General features: G+C 40.7%; 1 protein-coding gene across 1 annotated transcript; it reads left to right on the top strand.

The window, feature by feature from the left end:
* Positions 1-408: 408 nt before the first annotated feature.
* SNX31 (sorting nexin 31) lies at positions 409-22,897 on the top strand (the record flags this gene model as incomplete). Its single annotated transcript, XM_010291298.1, has 12 exons — positions 409-474; positions 1,271-1,385; positions 2,502-2,566; positions 9,764-9,874; positions 13,203-13,293; positions 14,991-15,078; positions 17,485-17,554; positions 18,092-18,184; positions 18,868-19,071; positions 19,793-19,888; positions 21,735-21,812; positions 22,835-22,897. Coding segments are annotated over 12 exons (1,140 nt in total), but the record flags the coding sequence as incomplete, so codon positions are not given.
* Positions 22,898-23,652: the final 755 nt, after the last annotated feature.

Genomic DNA, 23,652 nt, shown 5'->3' with positions numbered 1-23,652 from the left:
TGTGAAGGACTTTGAAGATAAAAAGCACTCTATACTAGCTATTACTGTTAGCTTTACATAAAACCAAAGCATGTAGTGTTATCTAACTCTTTTATGCTGTGTATCTCAGAGCAATTCATGCATATCCAATAGTCAAGAACTCAGAAATTGCTACCTGTTGCCAATTCAGGGAGAGTGGAGCTGTGAGAATATGCCTCACTCCTGTTTTTAGCTGACAGGCAGGAGAAGGTACTGCTAATTCTTGCAGTAGTACACATACATTTATTTTTTTTCCTCAAGCTTCAGCTGCTGGAGTCCTGTGAAAGACTTGGAACAGCTGGGGCCAGATGGAAAATGTAATCTTTCACAGGATTTAGTGACACTAATTGCTGAGTTGCATACTGATGCGAACATACTGTTTTTATTTAGGTGAAGGAGTGTTCCCAGGCAAATTTGCTGTATTTTGCTATGTTTAGCAATGTGCGTATCGGGAAGGTAAACTTAGCTCATTCTTTTGAGATAATTTGCCTATAGCAGAGAAGTTTTACACTTCCAAGTGACCAACTACTGCCCAAACCTATATTGGAACTATCTTGTGTTATCATAAGATAATGTAATTGTGGTTCTCCAGTCCTTCCAGGTCTGTTTATAAATGACATAGCATTTGTACAGAGACATTAGATCTTATTAGCCAGCTGATATAGCTGGAGGAAGAATCAAACATTCAGGTAGTTTGTATTCATGAAAGAATCTCTGTTTTTCTTTTCTTTTTTTTTTTCTCCCTTTGACAATATTAGATGACCTGGTAAAAGTTACTACCTCTCACAGACAAAATATTAAAAGCCTCTGAGGTAGCACTAGTCAAGGGCAGAAGTCACCAGCTCTTAAAAAGTAGTTCTGTCAGTATAGATCAAAGAAAACCTGTATGTATGTATTGGGAAGAGAAGACGTCTGTAACCATATCTTGTTTGTCCATGAGGTGTATGAGACCTAGCTGATAAGGTTAATACAATGCTACTTTTCTGGCTTGGAGCAGGAGCTCAGAAGTGGTAAGACTGTAAAAACAGAAACCTATCAAAAGCGGTTGCTCACTTGGGCACTCTTTTGGCGGCTGCCTGGGCAAAGGCTTTACCTTCACTGTGGGCCCTGAGGGCCATCAGGGATGTGCTGTGTGGGTACACCTTGTCCTTTGTAAGTAATTTGTCTTGCTCTCAAAACAAGAGAGCATTGAAAGCTCCTTGGAAACTATGAATACTTCTTCACTGATGTGGAGCTTTCCTTTGTTTTGCAGCTGAGGAAGCTTTTTGGGAGTGCTGTGCCTGCTTTCCCTCCAAAGTTTTACCTGGTAATGACCAAGTCTATGGCAGATGAGAGGCGGTCTCAGCTGGAGCAGTACCTGCAGAATGGTAAGCTTGGCTATAACAACCTGATCAGCTTTCACACGTAGGGCTTAAACCTTTGAGGATGTATCTAAACCTGTGACTGCAGCGTGCTTTACCTTCTACACTGAGCTGAGTAAGGGTGTATCGGAAAGGCTGGGGCTAAGCATTTGCAGCTCTGTCCTGTCTGTTGGCTTTAGAACAGTAGCATATCATATTTCTTTATTTCTGAAGTGGCTGCCTTTCTGCAGCTTTCCAAAAATGTATGGGTGCAGTTTCACACTAAACTTAAGCCAACTTGGCCTTCTGGTAGCAGCCTCTAGTCTGGCCATTCTCTGTTCTTCCAGATCAGTGAACTGAGCCACCCATCCCTGCTGCTTCACAACTGCCAGAGCTGACATGGGGTTGGGTGTGACAACTCATGGCTGGTGGGCAAAAGGAGGCAAAAAAGACAGGCACTTAGACTGGTAGAAGTGTAATATGGAACTGGGCTCTGCATAAACCTCTTCCCTTCAAGGGTTTCTAGCCAGACTTGTGAGAATTGTAAAAAGAGTTTTTGCAGAAAAATTAAATCTCGGCTACGGTGTGTTTTTCTCATAAACCAGGTCTGCAGGATTCCTAGAATGTGCCTCATGAGTTTCTAGTTTCATATAAGCCAAGAAATAAAAAAATATAACCATTTCAACTACCCAAAAAGAAGGGTGTGTGAGGGGATGAGCTTAAAAAGGTTTTGTAGCCTCTGGCCTCAGATACTTTTTGCCAAGACTTACAAAACAAAAACATAAGATTAGTCTTTAAAATCTTACTTGATGATTATTTTATCTTTTTCTGTTGAGTATTGAGCAGTTCCTTGTAGAGTTACTGGCCATGAATGACCATGGAGTTATGTGTCCAGGAACCCTGCTGTAGTCTTGCTTTGGGAGAATAACAACACTACATGTATTTTGCATTGTTCATAGCTTCAATGATTTAACAGCAGGCTAGTAAAGGTAGCTGTGCAGAAACCAAAGGATAAGTAAAGTAGCACTGATGGTTTAACCAAACAGTCTTGTTGTATACATCTTGTTTTTAGAAACTAGCCATGTTTTTCATCTTGTGGCTAAGTTTGGTTTCTTCCCTCCCCATTTTCCTCTTGTTTTTCAGTTACTTTGGATTCAAATATTACCAATAGTGATGTCTTCATAGGTTTTTTCCGAAAGCTACAGCAGGTAAGTTTTGAATTTTTCAGCCAAATAGTTTGTTATATGAAAGAGTTGAAAAATTATCCTACCTCCTGAGTTCAGGGTTTCCTTTGCTATCTTCCTTTCCTTGTGTTCTTAGCATATTGATCAGTCTTGTAAAGTGACGAGTTCCAATGACAGAGTGGTCTCTGTGGAGCCTGGGTGGCAATAATAGTAGTATTGATATTGTTTTGTGCATGTACAAACTTCTTTCTCACATGGAAAGAACTATTTGCTTTGTTTGTATATCCCGTGGCATATCTGATGAATCTTTCACCTCTGAACAGTTCCCAGAAGAGTCTTTGTGAGAGCTCAATGGAAGGATTATACACGTTCTTGGATTTTGCAACTGTAAATGCTTTTTTGGTAGCGTCAGTGCTTTGGACTGATAAGTGTATTGATGACTGCTGTGAAAATGTCATGTTCTCTTACGTTGCAGCTGTAGTGATGGGTAGATTCTGGCATGTATTTGGTTTGTTGCAACGTAGATGACTTTTGAAATCAATTTTAATGTGGTCCATGACATGTGTGATCTTTCTTTGCTAGGCTTAGTGCCTGGCTAGCTCTTGCATGTGTCTGACTACTACAAGGTGCCATATGTCCCTTTTCTTCCCTTACCTCCTTGCCAGCTTGCTGTGGCTCTTATGAGGATGCTTTGGAGCAAGTGGGTGCCACCAAGCTGGAGAGACAGATTCAGTATATGCCCCACTACCTCCAGCTCCTAAAGACAGATGGCATGCTTCTTGCAAGAAGTCATTAACAAGATGAGACTGTTGTGGCTCTGTCGGGTCTCCTCCGTTTTCTCCATTGGGGAAAGATGGTATGAGCAGGTACACACATCCCTATCAGTCTCACTTGAATGCAACTCATGTATATCCTTGAATGTAATCTGAGATCATGGTCTGTCCCTGTCTTGGGCACCCATGGAGTAATGTGGTGTATTCAGGATGCAGTTGTGGGGACAGCCAGTCATTATGCATTTATGAGTAAAATTGAGACATATTTCCTTTGGAGTTAGTGATCTAGGAGGCTGAGCTTTTGTGGTCTGTGTTGCTGGTCAACATTTGCCTTTAGCATGAGCAAAAGGCTTCAGGTGTTGGCAAAAGGACAGATGAAAAGTTTGAGTACTTGAGTAAATAGAGCCAACCAGTGCCTGATAACAGGCAAAAAGCAGTGTTCTTATGTGGTCTTTGTCCTGGTTTCAGCTGGGATAGAGTTGATTTTCTTCTTAGAAGCTAGTATGAGGCTATGTTTTGGATTTGGGATGAAAAAATGTTGATAACATACTGATGTTTTCAGTTGTTGCTTATCAGTCAAGGACTTGTCCAGCTTTTCATGCTGGTCTGCCAGCAAGCAGGCTGGGGGTGCATGGGAAGCTGGGAGGGGACACAACCAGGACAGCTGACCCAGGCTGGCCAAAGGGATATTCCATACCATATGCCATCATACTCAGGATATAGAGCTGGGGGGAAGAAGAACGAAGGGGTTGGGGGGACATGATGTTCCGAGTTATAGTGTCTGTCTTACCAAATAATCATTACGCGTGATACAGCCCTGCTTTCCTGGAGATGGCTGAACACCTGCCTGCCAATGGGACGTAGTGAATGAATTTCTTGTTTTGCTTTGCCTGCATGCGTGGCTTTTGCTTTCCCTATTAAACTGTCTTTATCTCAACCCATGATTTTTCTCACTCTTACCCTTCCAATTCTCTCCCCCACCCCACTGTGGAGGAGTGAACGAGGGCCTCTGTAGTGCTTGGTTGCCAGCTGGGGTTAAACCATGGCAGCCCTTCATCAAAGGGCTCCAGTGTAAGGTGGTTTTCCTTCTGCAGAGCAAGCATGAGGCCAAGGATTGAATACCGTAAGATAGCTGTGGTGTGTATGCTACTGAGAGTGTAGGTAAAATGTAACCTAGAAATCTGCAGGTGTTACCAGGAATCAAATCTGGTCTCATGGTCTGCATTTCCTTGGATAGAGCCCCTGCCTCTGACCATGCAGCCTCTGCTTCTCTGCACTTGCAATGTGCTTACCATTTGTGCACACAATGGAGGAATGCACATTTGTAACATTCCTCTGTACTTGCTCGCAGTAACTCACAAATGTGTTTGGATGTGTATGTACACAAACAGAAGTCAGGCTGCGTATCTACAATTTCAACACTGTTCTAAAAATGTTATTTCTTTCATATCAAACCAGGTTGGGTATCTTGTGTATAAACTTCTGTTTCAGAAGTGCAGCTGGCCAGAAATCTGAATTTCATGTGGGAAGTTCCCATACTTTCAGATTTTTATTGTGTGCTGGCCAGAGGGGGAAGGTTTCTGGCATAGAAAGTTCTGAAAACTTTTAATCAAGGATATCTGTTTTATTTTTGTTTCAATGTTAAGATGCAATTCAGTCCCCTGATCTGCTGTTCTTTTCCAATATGTTGTAATAAGGGCTTCTGTTCTCACCCTTTCTCCTTTTATGGCCTGTGCATCTTAGCTGAGTAACAAATTCATTGAGAGTTTGCCGAGGGTTCAAATTGGTGTTGACTTTTGCTAAAACAAAATCACTTAAGTATTCTAATGGAAAATTGGGAGGGGAAAAAAAGGTATCTTTCTTCCTGTGGGAGAACTGTATAATGGTCTTGTTCAATATCTTTATCAATAATCTGGATGAGGGGATCGAGTGCTCCCTCAGTAAGTTTGCAGATGACACCAAGTTGGGTGGGAGTGTTGATCTGCTGGAGGGTAGGAAGGCTCTGCAGAGGGATCTGGACAGGCTGGATCGATGGGCAGAGGCCAACTGTATGAGGTTTAATAAGGCCAAGTGCCGGGCCCTGCACTTGGGTCACAACAACCCCATGCAACGCTACAGGCTTGGGGAGGAGTGGCTGGAGAGCTGCCTCGTGGGAAGGGACCTGGGACTACTGGTTGACAGCCGGCTGAACATGAGCCGGCAGTGTGCCCAGGTGGCCAAGAAGGCCAACAGCGTCCTGGCCTGTATCAGAGAGTGTGGCCAGCAGGAGTAGGGAAGTGATTGTGCCCCTGTACTTGACACTGGTGAGGCCGCACCTCGAATCCTGTGTTCAGTTTTGGGCCCCTCACTACAAGAAGGACACTGAAGTGCTGGAGCGTGTCCAGAGAAAAGCAACAAAGCTGTTGAGGGGTCTGGAGCACAAGTCTTATGAGGAGTGGCTGAAGGAACTGGGGTCGTTCAGTCTGGAGAAGAGGAGGCTGAGGAGAGACCTTATCACTCTCTACAACTACCTGAAAAGGGGTTGTTGGTCTCTTCTCCCAAGTAACTGGCGATAGGACGAGAGGAAATGGCCTCAAGTTGCACCAGGGGAGGTTTAGATTAGATATTAGGAAAAATTTCTTCACCGAGAGAGTGGTCAAGCATTGGAACAGGCTGCCCAGGGAGGTGGTAGAGTCGCCATCTCTGGAAGTATTTAAAAAACGTGTGGGTGTGGCGCTTCAGGACATAGTTTAGGGAACATGATGGCGCTGGATTAATGGTTGGACTTGATGATCTTGAAGGTCCTTTCCAACCTTAGTGATTCTGTGATTCTGTAATGGATATCTTTTGGGGGATTTTTTGTTTGGGATTTTTGTTGGTTTTGTGGTTTTGTTTTGGTTGGTTTTTTGGTGTTCGTTGTGTTTTTTGTTTGGTGTTTTTTTTCCCCAAACTGTTCTTTTCATCAAAACCAAAAAAATGAAGAGAATCCTTCACCCGTTCTATATTATTCTATGTTTTTGTATTAATGACTGAGCTGTGCTTCAAGCTACTGGGACAAGCAAGTGAGGAGTAGGCAGCAGTTCTAGATGTTTCAGGAGATTTTACCACAGGTAATAGAGACAGCATTAAGGAAAGATTCAAATAACCAGTATTAAGGGATAAAAGAAAGCGTTCAATTTTAGTCGCATGGATGCTCCTTGAATCTGAGGAGCAAAAGTGCCGGAAACATGAAAAGTACCGCTGAACATGTACTGTTGCCAAAATATAGGTGTTTTTGGTGTTGGTGCCTGTTTTGAGTAGATGAGACAATGACTCTGCTGCTTTTTCCGAAACTACAATGGCAGCCTGGGAGAAGATCTGAACTTTTCTGACTCACTGCTGCAAACTTCTTCCAAAATGGACAGAAAAATACTTTTGAAAGTGGTTGGGATTGCCATGTGCACTTAATAAATGGATTATCGCTAACACTGATAAATGCTCTTCCCTTTGTATTTGTATTAAACTTATGCTGGATTCTCTTGTGTTGTTTTAGGGACATGTCTGTATTTGTATTTCTTCGCTTAGCACTGTCTTCTCCTGCTTACAGGCTGCACTGTTTCCTCCTTTTGTTTTTATGTAAGTAAATTTTTTTGGTCTCAACAATACTTCGCTGATAAGAGGCTAAACACAAATATTTATAATACTGAACAATGTGTGGAGTTTCTGGCACAGACAGTTCTGCCTTCTGGGGTAAAAGCATGTGATAAAGTGGGGGGAAAAAAAATCCCCAAACCCAACAGTTTAAGATAATTCTTATTTTTGGTTTGCTGAGTTTGGTTGCTGTATTAAGAGTAATCAAAAGTTGGAGATAAGAAAGAAGGGAATTTGTCCCCAAGACCATGAAATGAAGCTGTGCCTGTAGTTCAGTAGAGTTAAAAAAGGTAGATTAAAGCAGTTTTAAAAAGAAGACTGTGGAAACCACTGGTTTAAGTATGAAACAATGAAACCTAATGTGACCATTCTAGATGGGACTGAGAATTTTCTTTTCTCTAATACATCCTTTCTTGTAGATCCTCAAATTATTCTGCCAACTAATATGTTGCATGGTGTTCTTAGAAAACTCAGGCTGCTTGGAAGTAGCTTGAAAGTTTAGCTTGTGCTTTTCTTCTTCCCCTCATGATTTCTGACTAGTGAGGTGACAAGTAGGGTAGGGTGCTGCAACTACCGTTGAGTGGCAGAAGGGTTAAGTGACCTTCGTGTCTCTGACCTTGGACTGCCACAGAGGTGAAAGCTGCAGGATCAGCAGTGAGGGTCTGGTGGGAGTAGATGCATGAAGTCCTACATGTCCTTTCCATGTGGGAACTTCAGCATTAGCAGCCCACACCCAGATGCGCTGACTGCAGTGCATGAGCCTTTGCACTTGCCTTCACCCCCAGCACTGCTGAGTCCTGGGTAGTAAACTGGCTATATAGTGACCTGCTTGCTCTTCATTTAGAGTTTGGAGTGAGTTACGTGTCTTTATGTCATTCTGATGTTTGCATCCTATGTTTGTTCCACATTTCACATACATTTTTATCACATGTGAAATGTTTAATGCGAAAATATGTGAACCAAAGGCATTTGTGAGAAAGTGTCTGCTCCTTTCCATTTGAGGAAAGTAGTAAAGTACTCAGGTAAGCACAGGAGATGATCCTTGATGTCAGAGAGAGAGAGGGGCTTTTGTATTCTCCACAGAAGCAAAGTAATGCTTATTTTAATTAAGAGGAATGACTAGAGCTGACTCCTGGATAAGAAGGAAATTAATTTGGGGATAAAGATTAAATCTGTGTGGATCCCCAGAAGGACTTCAGACAGGGCATTGGCTAATGCCTTGAAGAGGTTCTCTTGTTCTTTAATATGTGCAAACAGATGTGTAGGCTTGCAGCTTAGATGAAATACTGGGCATCAGGAAAATCTGTGGGAAGTCTGTTTAAGAGATTGTTTTGTCTTGTTTTTCCTCAACACCTTTTTTCCCCACATATCACTCTACAAACTTTTGGCAACATGTTCTTAATTTTTAGGTGTTGTGGAAGAAAAGACCTTTTGTTTGCATTTGATCTTATCTCAAAATAATAATTAAGCCAGATTTACTGGAAAATGTGGTCTTTCTGGCCCAAAAATGTTACCAATCTGAGCTGAGTTAGTTAATTGCAGTCATACATCGTAGCATGTTCTCCAGGGTACCCAAAGAGGGGTAATGGAACACGCAGCATAAATGTCAGCGCTGCCACCCTGCTCTTGCTGACATTGCAGGAGTCAGGAGATGCTCCTATATACAGGCACCATGATGATTCTGTGGCAAGATACCAAGAGTACTTGAAATCTAAGGGCTCCCAGGGAGTCTTCCATATCTTCCACCAGGCTAGCAAAAGTGGATACAAGAGATTAAAATTTAATGTTGCATGCAGTGTGTACAATTCCAGCATTTTTCCTACGCTATAAATCTCAAGGGAAGTACCTCTTCTTAATTAATAAAAATGCCAGAACGACCACTGCTGTCCTCTGGTATAGGGCAATAAACAGGAAGAGGAGCTGCAGTGATGAGTTTCTGCCACCTCATCCAGATGCATCCCCAAGGGAGTTCTCAAATTTGTCTCCATCCTCTTGAAAGAAGTAAATGACTTCTTGTGCATAGCAAGGCATGGACCTTTCTGAGTTTGAGTTCAGGCAAGTCTTTTTGGGAAATATAAAGTCTTGATATAAAACCAGTGGAGAATAGGCCATTCCTGTGTGCTACCTCACTGTTAGAAATGTGTGCTTTACTTCTAGTCTGTGTCTATCATCAGCTGACAGCCAATGGATCTGGCTTCTGTACTTCAGTTTTCGAGGTTGCAAATCACCCTTTTATTATGTCTAGACATAAGACAGTTCTCTGAGGTCACTTATTTGAGACCTGTTTTCTCATGACCTAAATGCTTTCAAGTTTCTTCTTTATTTCCCCTCTCCATTTGTGGTGCTTTTGAACCTTGGGCGCTGGCACTGCACTGTGTTCCAGTAGCAGTGGCTCTGGTATATTAAGATACCACAGCCTCATTCTTACTGGAGATTTTCCTATTTATAGGTACAGGGATGCATTTTTTCCTTTTGGCAAGATTGTGGCTTTGAATATTCATGTGCAGCTGTTTACCCACCTCTTCTTTCTAGAGTCTCTATGTCCTAGGACAGTGACTGTGTTGTTCCTACAGACACTGGGACACTAGGTAATCTGTGCTCATCTTAACATCGAAGTGACCCACCTCTAATCCTGCAGTATCTTCCCACTTGCTGTTCTCTATATGGTTTTTTGTCATCTGCAAGCTTTAACAGTAATTTTAGTAACTTACTGTTTAGTAAACAGTAATCTCAATTGCTTATTTTACTTGAGTAAATGGGAAAATGGAGCATCAGCATCTTCAGAAGAGCTCCGGCAATATGGAAAGCAATAAAACAGTGTTTTGTTTCTACCTAACAGGATACATTTAAGATCCAAACCCAGAGAGCCTTCTTGGATGTTTACCTCGCTGATGGCAGCAATATTAAACTTGATATCCAGACATCGGACACTGCAGAAAGAATATTAGAGGTAATAGGTTTATAGAATTGTGTTGAAATTTTCCATTTGTGAGAAGTGGGTAAAAATGAAGACAATTTCAGTCAGGAAAGGATGAAACTCCCTATTTGAAGACGTATAAGAATATCTTCTGTGTTTTTTGAGTGGTTTATTGTACCAGGGTAGGGGAGCATTGCTGGTTTTGCAGATGAGCTTTCTTGGTTCTTACATTTGTCTATAATTTACCTCTTCTTAATATTATGCACCCTCTGCTTCTATGGCATTTGACTGTCAAGTTCAGGTTTCCTTCATATATGATAGAATCATAAAATATATACTATTCCTTATGGGGACACATTCTTGATTAACCTCCTCTTTGGTTTAGCATAGTGTGGGTGAAAGTGCTTGAACACCGTAGTCAGAAATGATGGTCTAGTCTTGACTTATGTCTTAGCTGGTGCGCTGCTGTCAAAACCTAGTGTGCAACTGATATGTCCTGCTTTTCTGCATGCTTCTCCTTTTTACTTGTTGTGTGTCCCTTGATGTTTGCTGTGAAACTGTGGGACTTCCTTTGCAGTATTGGTTCAGTTCTAGCACTGTGGCTCTGGGATGTCCCTAACAGCTGTTGTAATACATACAGTAAACAATTGCTAGCTACATTTTGAAACCAGTAGCAACCAAATGTTGTTTACACAACTGACTGGCTTGTATTTGAAACTTTCAGCTGGGGTTCCCTTCTTATGCCAGGAGAGGAGGAGCAGCAGTGTCTCTCCGTGTTTTGTGTATTTGCACGGGTCTGTGCATGAGCAAGGCTGAAATCTGTTTCTCGGTTGCTCCCATTTCCTAATCTTAACAGCAATAACAAAGCATACACCTGCCAGATGGGTAGTCTTCTTTGTCATGGGAATCTGAAATTTCCTCTCATCATAGTGTACTGTATTTCTGTTGTGCCTTTGCAATCTGAGTTTGTGGAGGTAGTTCTCAGCTGGCCATAGGTATAAGCGAGCTGAACATGTATTCGCTCTCCTCCGTCAAGCTGACACGTGTTAGTCTGGCCGCAGAACACACAGTATTAGTGCGGTTACCATGAACTGGACAACACAGCGTAACCCCTTGCTGGCTTTGTTCTGCCATGGGGTTTGCATCATTTCAGGCAATGCTCAGGACCTGTTCTTCCAGGGGGAGGTAAGTGTCAGAGTTGGCCTTAGACCCTGCAACAGGAGACTTGTGGGGTGGGAGATGCTGAAGGCAAAAAGTGTTGGGGGTGGCAGGGAGATAGGAATTTTGATCTGGGGAGAGGGAAGTAGGTGCTAATAAGATGGAAGAAGTAAGGAGACATTTTTAGATAGGATTGGGACCTTGCATTTTAGATTGCATAGGGACCTTGAGTAAGGAAAGGATTTGCTAATATACTTTAAAAAATACTAATAATTTGAGCTTGATAAACTTTTTAGTTTTGCAGTGGGTCAAGGTAATTTCCAGGCCAGACAGTGGTGTTTGTGTTGCTTTGCATATTGCATTTATAGATGTTTAATGTTTATGTGGCACTGTAAACAATGACATTGGAAATGCTGCAGACACCATTTCTTCTCTTGTGGTCTTAAAGATGAGATAGAACTTCTAGGGATTATTTAGCTTTCATCATTGTAAATACACTACCACATTCACTGTTCTTTTGCAGCAGAGGGAGATTTTGCAACCATCACTCCCTAACATCCGGGTGTTCAGGCAGCATACACCAGCTTGTGCTTTGATCCAAGAAATAAAATAAGTCAAAATCCTACTGAATCAGAGATCTGTGTTTGACATTCCTGGGAGATGCCATCTGCTATGCCTAGTATTATGCTGCCAAGGCATAACACGTTGAAGCTCTGTGGATAATTTCTTAAAGTAATTTGTGGGGACTTCTTAGCACAGAGGCAGACGGAATGAAAGATGGTGCTGCTAACATTCACTTTTTTATCTTTTGTGTTTGGACTTAATGAAAATTTCTTCCCATTATACCTGGTGTCTGAAATGAGTGTGAGGCAAGTGATTTTTATGCTCTGCTGCCCTCTCCGGTAACAGCCCTGATATTAACAAGTCTAAGGAAAACCTCATGAATGTGTTTTTTAATTTTAACTTGGAACGATTCTTCACGACCTATATTTAGCTTGATGTCTACTTTTTTCCATGCATAAAAACATGTCTGCTTTTTAAACCACCTAATACAGCTGGAGAAAACCCTTCTGAACCATGGAGATGAGTCTATTTAAAAAGTGTTTTGGGATTGGCACCCTTTGGAAGAAGACTGAAAAACGGTATTTCCACCTTATGCTCAGACAAAGACAGTCCAGCTTCTCTGACCAAATCATGACTCCTCTATCAGGTTGCACAATCTGCCAGAGAGCTATGACAGCAGTGTTCTCAGGAAAGTCTCTCAGTGGTGGAGATTTTTCTTACAGTGGCCACACCACTTTCCTGAGTGAACTCCGAAGATTAAGGTCATTGCAGAATTTAGGAATGGCCTGATGGCACTGTGCTTTTTTAGGTTATGGCTGCTTTAACTTATGCTTTGATTTTTCAGGACCTAAAACAGAGCAAGACAATTGCTCCAATCTGATTTAGAAGTTCCTGTACTTACCTCTGCCCGATTATTTTTTTTTCTCTCCCCACTATCCCATTTTGCAGCTGGCCCTGGCAAATAATTTCTGCATTTTCTGTTGGTGCTACTTCTGTCTTCTTTTAGAAAAGATGTAGAGGGGCCACAGCAAGCTAAAAACAATCCAAATGCCAAGCTGGATAGGATTTTTCCTCCTTATGCACTGTCAGTAATGAAAGCTCAACAGAGCTCAGGTTGCTCCTGTCAGAAGCCTTCACACGGGATTGTAGAACCCTACAAGTACGAACCCATGTAAGACTGCTGCTTTCAGTAAAGGAGGAGGACTTGTGGATATTTCCTAGAAAAAGAAGAGGACTCCATCGGCTTGGAAAATACACAAATTCTGTAAAAATACATATTGTGATGTTCATGAGCAATGTTGTTAGCTTAGAGCACACAGTGCTCACTGTACAACAGGATTTGAGGATTTAGTAGTAAAGATCTGGAATAACATGGCAGATGCCTTGCGCTGGCGAATACTTAAATGCATGGCATAGTAGTAAACATTTTTCTATTTTATTACATTTTTATGTTCCTTTGAAACTTAAGAAACTCCTCACAAACTCAAATGCTGCAATATGGGAAGGTCTATATTTGCTTTTAAACGGGCAGTTAAATGGGACATAGGGGAAAATGTAAAAACAATTAATAGGTATTGAACATTTCTTCCTTATTCATGGTAAAGGATAGCTAAGCTTCTTGCCTCCTTTGTTTTTGAAGGTTACATCGTGCAAGATGGGGCTATCAAGAGAATTAATAAAATATTTTAGCTTATTTTTCTTTCAAGATCATGATGATGGAGCGCTCTCTGGTAAGTTTTACCAGGTGCTTAACTTATCCCTCCCTTGGATTTTTTTTTTTTTTTTGTTGTTGGCTGCAGTGACGGAACCTGGAGTCTGAACAGAGCTTGCACAAACCTGCTCAGGCTGAAAGGCCCATCCTGTCCAACAACCCTCTCATACCTTCTCCCCACATGGCTTGGAAAGAGTGGTAGTAGGGAATGAAGTATGGCAATAGGTAGTGTGGTGCAGGGGTGAGACTTTCACCTGGGAATATCATGTCCCTTTCAGTTTGCAAGATATGTAGCAACTTTACCACATGGGAATTACTGGGTGTATCTTCTGGGCACTTAATCAGATGGCCATACCTACATGAAACAGTTCTTAATTTACAGATCACATGCAGAGTTTAACAATGGGACAGGAAACTCTTTTGTTTTATTTATAAACAATGTCTATGGCTTACTTTCCTTTATATCTTGACATGTTTCCTTTCTTAACTGATAGAAACTGAAGTTTAACCATGATGGTAAAACTGAGCAAGCTGTAAACCAGGGTTGTGAGTTGTGAGTCTCTTCATGGTCATAAAATGTGAAGGGCTTTTATGTCCTCGTTGGTCTGCTGATGTCCTGTTTCCCACGTGAGCAGGTGTGTGGATAAGCTGGATCCAGGCCTGGGGCTGGGATAGGCTCTGGCCACCTCAGGGAAGTAAACACAGCCTTTGCGTTTGACTGGAGTAAAGCTAGGCTTTGCAGCCTCTGTGTGGCCTTGACAAGTCATTTAGCTTTTTTTCAGTCTTCTCATTGGCATAAAGATGTTAATGCTCTTCTGAACTTTTTCAAGTTGAAGGTCCAGTAGTAAACTCGGGCTTACTCTGTGGGGTAGGAACTTTACTGCCTGTTTCTATTTTATCTTTCTCCTGCCCCCGTCTCTCTGGCTGTGAAAGGTGTCTCTGAGTACACAGAATCCCTGGCTGTTACAATGTCTCATGTATCTGGATATAACACATTTTATATACTCTTCTACTGCTGTTGCAGATGGATTTATTTTTGCCTTGTATTGTGATATAATTAGATACAGAGGAGAGTAGAAAAGTTTTTCAATTGATTACATTTCTGTGCATCTTTGATATTCCTCACAAATACATCAAGTCCAAATGTAGCCCACTGCCAAAAAATGTTTAGATGCTCACACGCTTAAAATCACATGTTTAAGTGTTTGCTGAATTGTGATATTGGCTTAGAAATAAATGTCTACAGGTTTGGGCCTTTAGACATGTAATTTTTAAAAAGTGTGCAGGAAAGTAGTGACCTCTGAAGAGTGATGTGCTTTTCTTGCTGCATGCTAGTTACAGTGCTCTTGTCTGGTGTTCTGTTCCAAAAAAAAAAAAAAAAAAAAAGCAAGCACTGATCCTGGAAGTTTGTATCCACATATCCTTTAAATGCAGAAACATCTATCCTGCTTAGCTGTGTTGTGAGAGAAGGATATTCTATAAGACCATAGTCTGAGGGAGTAGAGATGTTCTGTAAGAAATAGAGCTATCTAAGTTTAGACTCAGAAGTGAGGAAGATAACTAACCTGTTACCTTACTTTACTCCAGATTTTATATTTATGAAGTTCTTTTTCTTCTCCAAAAGAACTTTGTTATCAGCACTAACTGATATATGAAAGTAGCTGGGCTATTTCACTAGGTTTCACCAAATGTCTCTGTTTTTTCTTCTTTTCCCAGTGGTGAAAAAAGTGGCAGACTTTGAACTTCCTTATGTCAGTCTTCAGAGCATGAAGGAGTTGCACTGTAAGCTTGGGATCAGAAAGTGGTAAGCAAGAAGTTTGAGAAACTACTAAGATGCATGACAACTGCTATAAAAAGAGAATAACTTAATTACAAATTCTTCAAGACTTAGCAGCTTGACTGTGTTTCTCTAAGGCCAATTTGTTACTGGAATTGACTGGTTTCTGTGGCCCTGCATGGTTTAAATTTTATCACCAGTATTCCTGAAGTGTCTTTTATTGCAGCTAGCTATTTATTCTCTCTCCTTCAGAACCCACAGAGAAGTGCTTTGTGGCTGCTCGCCTCATAATTTTTATACCTGCATAATGTAGTGACCACAAATGGGAATTTACCTGTAAACAATACAGAAGAGGACTTTGAGTTCTGAGTTGCAGGCTGCAACTCTGGACAGAGATGAATTACTTTTTATCTGAAGTGCTCATTTCTATGTGCTAATACACAAAATACCCGAGGCCATAGCTTGAGCATTTCTTTTGGTAAATGGCCTGTCTTAAGCAGGAGAGCACTCTTCCCCTTTCATTTGCTCATACCTCAGGCTCCTCCTCAGTTATGCTGGTAGAGCTGTGTGGGCAGACATGCTGAATTGGACTGGCAAGCTAACCTGGCCTAAAAATAAGTTGCTGGCTATTTATTTTTTATTTGGTTTTGCTGGCCTATTTGTGGCTTGGGTCAGTCCCCCAGTCTTGTTTGCCATGCATCAAACAGTTGTGCTGAGTTGTGGGTGAGGATAAACCCTGGGGACAGGGAGTCTGGTGCCAAAGTCCCATTTGTCAAACATTGCCCTGAGGGTACAGTTAGGCAGTAGAGCTGAGCCAGCCTACTGGTTCACTGCTGTGATTGTGCTCTGATCTACTTCTCCCTACAATGAAAAAGAAAAAAGGGAATAGATTTTTGCAGGCTTAGTGAGTTAAATTGGCTACATCAGATGAATGCTAGAGCCAGCAGCAGAAAAGGAAGAACAGACCATGCCTTTTGGTGGCAGAAAGCAAGGTTGCTTGGCTTGGAGGTACAGAAAAACCTGTTTGTTTGATGCTTGTAACTTGTCTAGTTTAAATTTACCGGGATAGACCTTGGCCTCTACAAAGCTTTCTCTGTTTCCCTGTACGTGCCCTTATAAACTGGAGAACCTAGCAGCCTAATGAAAGCAGTGTGTGGTTCTAAGCCATGACAAAGTGACTGTCTGAGTAAATACTTTTCCATCTAGCACGGAGGTAGGGAACGGCAGTCCTGGGCTTGCTTGTGTGCTGCAGGAAGCATATCGCCTGTGCAACATTTGTAATACAGCTGTACCCGCTATGGAGCCTGCACTGCTCTGTTGGTACTGTCATGTAGACTTAACCCAAACTGCTTTTAAATAGAATGGCTCAAGCTAGCTGGTGCAGCATGGCACTTGGATAACTGAATGTTTAACTTGCTTTGCTGCTGTACTGATCTGATCCTGCAGCAATTCTACAGTATTTGGTAGTGCAGCTAGCTGTCTGTCCTGGTTTGGGCTGGGATAGTAGTTTTCTTCCTAATAGCTGGTGTAGTGCTGTGTGTTGGATTTAGCATGAGAATAACGGTGATAACACACTGATGTTTTTAGTTGTGGCAAAGTAGCTGTAGTGCTTATAGTAAGTCAAGGACTTTTCAGCTTCCTATGCTCTGCCAGTGAGGAGATGCACAAAAAGCTGGGAGGAGGCACAGCCAGGACAGCCAACCCAGACTGGCCACAGGGATATTCCATACCATATAACGTCATGCTCAGTATATAAACCTGAGTTGGCCGGGGGGTGGGAATAACTGCTTGGGGACATGCTATCGAGCATCAGGTGGTGAGCAATTGCTGCATTGTGCATCACTTGTTTTTCTATATATTCCTTTATTAATAATATTATTATTTCCCCTTCCTTTGCTGTCTTATTAAACAGTTTTTATCTCAGCCCACAAGGGTTTTTTTCCGCAGTTCTCTCCGCCATCCCACCTTGAGGGGAAAGGCAAACAAGTGGCTGTGTGGTGCTTAGTTGCTGGCTGGGTCTAAACCACAACCCCAGCACAAGACTAGCTTTTGTATGTCAGCCCTGCAGCATGGCGGTGGATGCTCTGAGAGTCTTACCAACTTCTATGTAGGCAAACGCTGAGTTGTTTGAGAAATGAAGGAGGAAAGTTTTAGTTCTAAATTGTAACAGTTACATTTGGTACCACCCAAATCAAAGTGGAGAGATTGGAGAACCTGACTTTAGTTTATGTCCATTCTGCTACAATGTATAAAGAATGAGTATAGTACACACTTCAAGGGCGCAACTGTTTGGTTTTTGTGGTTTTTTTAATCTTATAATTAATAGGATCTTTCTGGGTTATGCTCCCATCATATTTAGCTGAAAAATCAAAATGACATATTTAGAAGCATATCTTCATATTTTATTACTTTTTTTCCTTTGGCATGGAAAAGGTATATGGATCCTTCTCTTGATGCACAGCTGATGGATTGTAGAGCTTCACTGAATTTGCTATATATGCAGGTAAAACTGAAAGGTCTTCAGAATTTTAAAAGTTAACTTTCCCACATTAATTTAATCTTGTATACAAATTCTTGAATTGCTGGTAAATGGTTCCTGTTTAACACTGCTTTGTTGCACTTTTCTAAGTGCTGGGTATAGCTGTTGTTGATCTTTTTTGTTTTTTCTTTTTTCTTCAAATGGATGTACTAGAGAGTCTAATTCATGTTTTGTGCATGGGAAAAGTATTGCACAAAAAGGACTTATTTAGATATTGCCCATTCTATTTTCAAGTGCATGTATGTATCTGTATGTCTCCTATATGTAGGCACTCTGCCATGCTATGACAGCATTTGAATTCTGAACTGTAGGTGTTTTGAGTTGTACTAGCTTTGGAAATTCTTAATTCAGGAGGAAAGAACAGTCTAGAGTGAACTTGGCCCAAAATCAAAGGCCTTGTTCAAAAAACCAAAGTTTTCTGTGTGCGTGTTTCTTAGTGTTTGTGTGTGAAAAGAAATACATTTTTGCTGACTTTTTACTATTTCTAAAAATTCTTTTAAGGCAATCCAGGAAGTTAAGAGGAATTGGGTTAAACCAACAGAAGGGCAGATGCAGGAACTTGAATTTCTACAAAAAAATGCAAACAAAGCAAAGGTAAAATAGTATTTTAAAAACCACATAAACAGACCAAAGGAGTGGTTTTTCAAAGCAATAATACTAGAGGCTGTAACTTTAAAAATAGAACATGGTTTTGTGGAGTGGTTTGAGATAGAGACCCAGGTCTCTCATCTCCTGATCAGATACTGAGCCACCAAATAGAAAAGGAAGTTCCCATCTCTGATAGTATTTTAAAACACTCCAACAGAATGACTTGGATCCCAAGGGCTCACAAGAAGTTTTTGACTGTGAATCCTAGTCTTCTCTATTTGCTAAACTCAGGTGCAAATGTTTGACATCCAGTTTAGGAAATTGGATGGAAATTCAGACTGCTGGGACTGCTGTTCTCCATTCTTACTGAAACAATTTCTTACTGATTAGTTTTATCTGTTCCCATCATCATATCTGATAAGCATCCAAAAGATTGAGCTCATCATATCTGGTGGGGAAAAAAAAAAATCAAATTCCTAAGTCTGGACTGTGAGCGCTATTCTCTGAATCAAGCAGTGACATGTTGTGGTGAGTCTGTCCTCCCAGGAGAAAGAGTATTAGGAACCTGAAAGAGTTGCCTTATAGCCCTCTCTTTTTTTTTTTTGGTTGGTTGGTTGGTTGGTTGTTTAAATTGCTAGATTTTACCTGCCTTTACAGCAAATCACTTTAGTTCTGTCTTTTTGGTGCAGTTCCTGAAGCTGATTCAAGAAGTGCAGTTCTATGGATACATACGGCTTGATCCTTGCATTTGTGACTATCCAGAAGAAGGCTGCTCAGCTGATATCTATGTTGGCAATAATGAGATTAACTGCTACATAAAACTGCCTACTAATGAAACCAAAGATGTCAGCTTTAAAATCAACAGGTTAAAAAGTTGGCAGGTGTCTTTTCTTGTAAGTACTTCACTGATTTTGTATCTAAATTCACTTTCTCTTCATGAAAACTAAGGTTGTCAGGGAAGGAGGCCATCTGTTTTAAGTCCCTCCCATTTGCCCATATTCCCTTCCAAACCTGTCCTGAAACATATTCCCTTGGCAGCCTTTATGGCAGTAAACTATCTAGTCTTACTCAACTATGTTTTCTCCCTTCCCTGGTATTCAATGTCATACTTTACCTGTCCCTTTCCTTTCCTGTTGGAGGTAGAGTTGTCAGAGTTCTGTGTGGGAGCAAAAGAACTGCTTTAGACAGCTTTATGGTTGCAAAGACTCCACCTTCCTACTTCCCACTTGTTCCCTCTTCCACAAGAAGGTCTTCAGCTGTCCTGGCTGTGTCCTCTCCTAAAGTCTTGTGCACCCCCAGCCTACTCACTGGTGGGGTGGTGGGAGAAGCAGAAAAGGGCTTGACTCTGTGTAAGCACCGCTCAGCGGTAATGAAAACATCCCTGTATTATCAACACTGTTTCCAGCACAAATCCAAAACATAGCCCCATACTAGCTACTGTGAAGAAAAGTAACTCAATCCCAGCCAAAACCAGCACAATACTGTATAAAATGAACCTGATTGTCTAATTGGGATTTAAGGCTGAACACCTTAATGCTGTTTTTAACTGTTTCTTCTGTTCATTTGTTGTTTTCGGTTTTTTGTTTTGGTTTTTTTGTTTGTTTGTTTTTTCAGGGTGCTACAAAGGATGGTGACGATGACACTCTGGAGCTCAGATTTGAGTACAATGATTCAGGCACATGGCAGTGGATAATTCTATACACAAAACAGGTTAGTTCTCAGTCCTTTAGGAAAGGATCAGGGTAAAATATAATCTTAACCCCATAAGGGGATCTTAAAGTGGTTAGTCCATCCCTATCACAGTGCAGTGGCTATGCTTTCAAGCAGGTTAGCCTAGAGACAGAGTTATCTGGGGAAAAGCATTTGAGTTTCTAGCATAAGGGGAGAGATTTTTTTTTCCATTGAAGAGAAATGTCTAGCACTCAGCAGCAAGCCTGGGATGGAGTGTGGAGAGGTGTCATTTATTTTCTGGACCCAGTAAGTCTCCAAAATCATTAACTGGTCAGACCCATCTAAGGTCAAGGGCTCCCATTTTCCACAATAAATCCTGTTGTTCAAATATAACTATATGCCATATTAACACAGGTTAACGGAGTGTGTGAAAATGTGACATCATAAGTTTTGGGTTTTTTTACTTAAATAATTCTTCAATAAATGGTGCTATTCCTCTCATTTTCAGGCAGCTCTTTAAAGAGAAAAGTATCCAGAAATTTAAGTCATCCATCTGTGGTTATGCTGCCTAGCAAACCATCTAGGCTCTGCAGTATCTAAGAGAGCACCAGTCTCGGTTTAGGTACAGAGCTTCTATAAAAAGTATAGAGCCTGTTATTCAAGTAAACTGCTTCTCTTGCCTCTGAGACCCACCCAGCAGGAGACAGGATTTTTCAAGTAAAATCAAAATGCTTAATTTCTCACGCATGACTTCTGACTTCTGGGGTGATAATGCAGTTCACACAGCTATTTAGTAAGTGTTAATTTCCTGCCACACTTCAGTTTTATGAGAACATGAGCCATAAGCAGTAAGGTTTCTAGTTTCTTTGCTGCTGCAGAACAAAAAACACTAGAATTATCTCAGTATTAATTCTCTTGTGAAATCTATTAGAGTTGTGCTTTGTAGTGATTTGTTGATTAGAAAACCTGTGTCCCACTTTCCTCAGAACTGTGAGGAAGAGCTAAAGGCCAGAAATGTGCTGCTCTGGAAGAAACAAGGGTTTGATCCAAGATCCCACTGCAGAAAATGGAAAGACTGGATGATGTGGAGCTTAGTCAGAGATGGCTCCCTTCTCCGTCACTGATCTTGTAGGATATTTTGTCTTTGATTCATTTCTCAGTGCTTGACACCCTACCCAAGATGCTTCCGTTTGGAGACTAAGCAGTAAGATGCATCTCCAGGGTGCAATTCAGACCTTAACTTGGGCTGCATCATCCCAAGGAGTTGTACATGCTCACTGGAGAGCATAAGGAACTAAGAACAACTCCCCTCCTCTCTGAGCTGCCTCTGCTAGATACCTAATATATGGGATATATACAGGTACCTATTGAATGTGTACTGCCCCATTCATATTAGCTGTGCAAGATGTGACTCTGTGAGCTCGTCTACAGCCAGTTGCAGCCATTTGTGTAACCACCAGGGCTTTGATTTCTCATCAGTGCTGAGTGCCTGTGAAGTCCTGCTTTCTTCATTTGTTGAAGTGGCTTTGATGCTGATAGTGACACATTTGATTAACTTTACTTAGTCTTTTGTGTAATTTGGAAGACATTAAGGTAGGAGCCACAGACAACTAGAGAGAATAACTTTCTTCATAACACTAGTCATAGAAATTCTTATTCTCCACTCTGAGCAGTGCTGTGAAGGTTAGTCATGCTGAGGCTGGGCTTTAAGCAACTGCAGCTAGTTTGGTGTACTGGATGTTAAGCACAGAGTAAAATTGACTGAATTAGGGAAGTGATAGTTTGGTAGTTAGGGACTGTAATTTTCTGTTGGAGGAGGAATGGAAGGGTCAAGTACATCTTTTAATAGTAGAAATCAGAATGTTCTCTGGTTTATCCTTTTCAGGCCTTTTTGCTTAGTAGCTGCTTGAAGAAAATTATATCAGAACAGATGATGAAGGCAGCCAAAGGTGGCCAAGAAATGGTGAGCATGCGTGTACATTGGTATCTGAATTTGTATTTAAAAGAATTAAGCCTGCTACTCTAACATTCTCTCAAATGTGCTGAGAGAAATCCCATTGAAGAAAAGAATCTTGCAAATTCCAACATTTCAGTAATTAATTCTAATTGACTAAAAATACATCTTTGCTTAGTTTTGCTGAAATAATATTCTGAATGTTAAAGATGGTTTATCATCACAATTTCAATAATCTGTTTTGCAATCTCTCTCCTTGACTTCAATTTTTGCTGCATATGATAAAGGATATCTATGGCAAAATTCTTTTATGTTCTGCGCTATCCTGTTATATCCATTTCTGGCTTTCACTTTTTCACCAGTTCACTTGCTTGCTCCATCTGCTGCAATGTTAGACCAATTTCAGATCTGTGACATTCATAGTGAGAAAGCTTTTGGTTTTAAATAGAAGTGTTAATAAAATAAAAATCTGACTTGTAGCTAAAATACTTCTGCTGTCTTTTGTGTAGGCCTTTAAAGATGAAAATATGTTTAGATATGTGTTATTTTTAAAAATAATTTCCAGCATTAATAATGCCTTGTGATATCTAAAGACTTTGAATGTCTGCTAACTGAAAAATTCTGAAGAGAAAAAAGGAATGGAACATGTGTGATCTTCTAGACCCATGCTGATTACAGTGTGCAATGAGGCAATGAACAGCATGTTATTTCATAGCTTTAAACTATAAGCAATTCAGAAGAAACGACAAATTTAATTTTGGAAAAGACTTGATCTCTTTCATTCTAAGTTTACGTGTAATGGAAGTACAGTAAGCCTTTAATTATGAAGATGAGCATTCATTACTTAAATAATCAGCTGTTGGTAGTATTCAGGTAGCTTGGACTAAAACAGAATTATGAGAGAAGGGTGAATATGGCAGTTCATTTCCTACAGTGTTTCTGCTGGGTTTAATTGAATGCTGATTTGCTCAGCGTATATTGTTAGAGTGCTTGGGGGAGCATTTAAGCTTATTTAAGTTTAAATTTTTCAGTCTATTCAGATCAAGATGCCTGAATCCACGAAAAATAATAAGTCCAGCATCCAGCCTAAGCAGGTTAGTGAGTGAGAAATTGTCTCCAAAATGTAAACACCGTGTGTCTTGCTTGGCTGATGGTGTTTAGCCCAACCTCTGTTTTTCCGGTTAAGGAGACCCATAATAAATTTAATGGGAGCTTCTGTGGGTAGGAAAAGAAGTAAAACCTGAATTTTGGAAGGAAGAAGAAGGTGAGAAATATGTCTCAATTTTTTTATTTTAGTTTGAGTTTAATGACAACTTGCTTCAGTTTTAGTTGCTTTTTACAAGTGTTTCCAAATGAGACATTTGAAGTTTACGGAAAGTCAGACTATATACAGAGATCAAGTATGTATATCCACATGCAGCTGCTGATGTAGTTTACAGACTTGTACTTGAATTCCACACAGGGATTGTTTATGGATTCATTTTTCCTTGTAGTTGGGAGTTGTACCCATTTGAAAAATTTGTCAAGTTACATGCCTATACATTCCTATCACATAAAAGATGTAATACTGAGTTCATTTGCTGGAATTAGTATTCATAGCTAATAGTTCCTGAATAGCTAAGTGGCTGAAAGATGTTGCTTTTCTAAGTTATTTGTTGAATATGAGATAATAAATAAATGGAAAAGGAATAATGGAAAGCAAATGAAAATAAATACCTCGGTTACAGTGTGTGATTGGCCAAAGGGAAAATATTTCTAAAAGAGAAAAGCAAAACCTAATCTGAATTCAGAAAAAAGCGATGTTGCTACATCTTCAGAAGCAGCATAAACCAAATCACTAACTGCTCTT

This window comes from Phaethon lepturus, unplaced genomic scaffold (assembly GCF_000687285.1).
Source record: "Phaethon lepturus isolate BGI_N335 unplaced genomic scaffold, ASM68728v1 scaffold5630, whole genome shotgun sequence".
Taxonomy (NCBI): domain Eukaryota; kingdom Metazoa; phylum Chordata; class Aves; order Phaethontiformes; family Phaethontidae; genus Phaethon; species Phaethon lepturus.
Note: the sequence above shows the minus strand (reverse complement) of the source record. Positions and strands in the feature narration are given on the sequence as shown.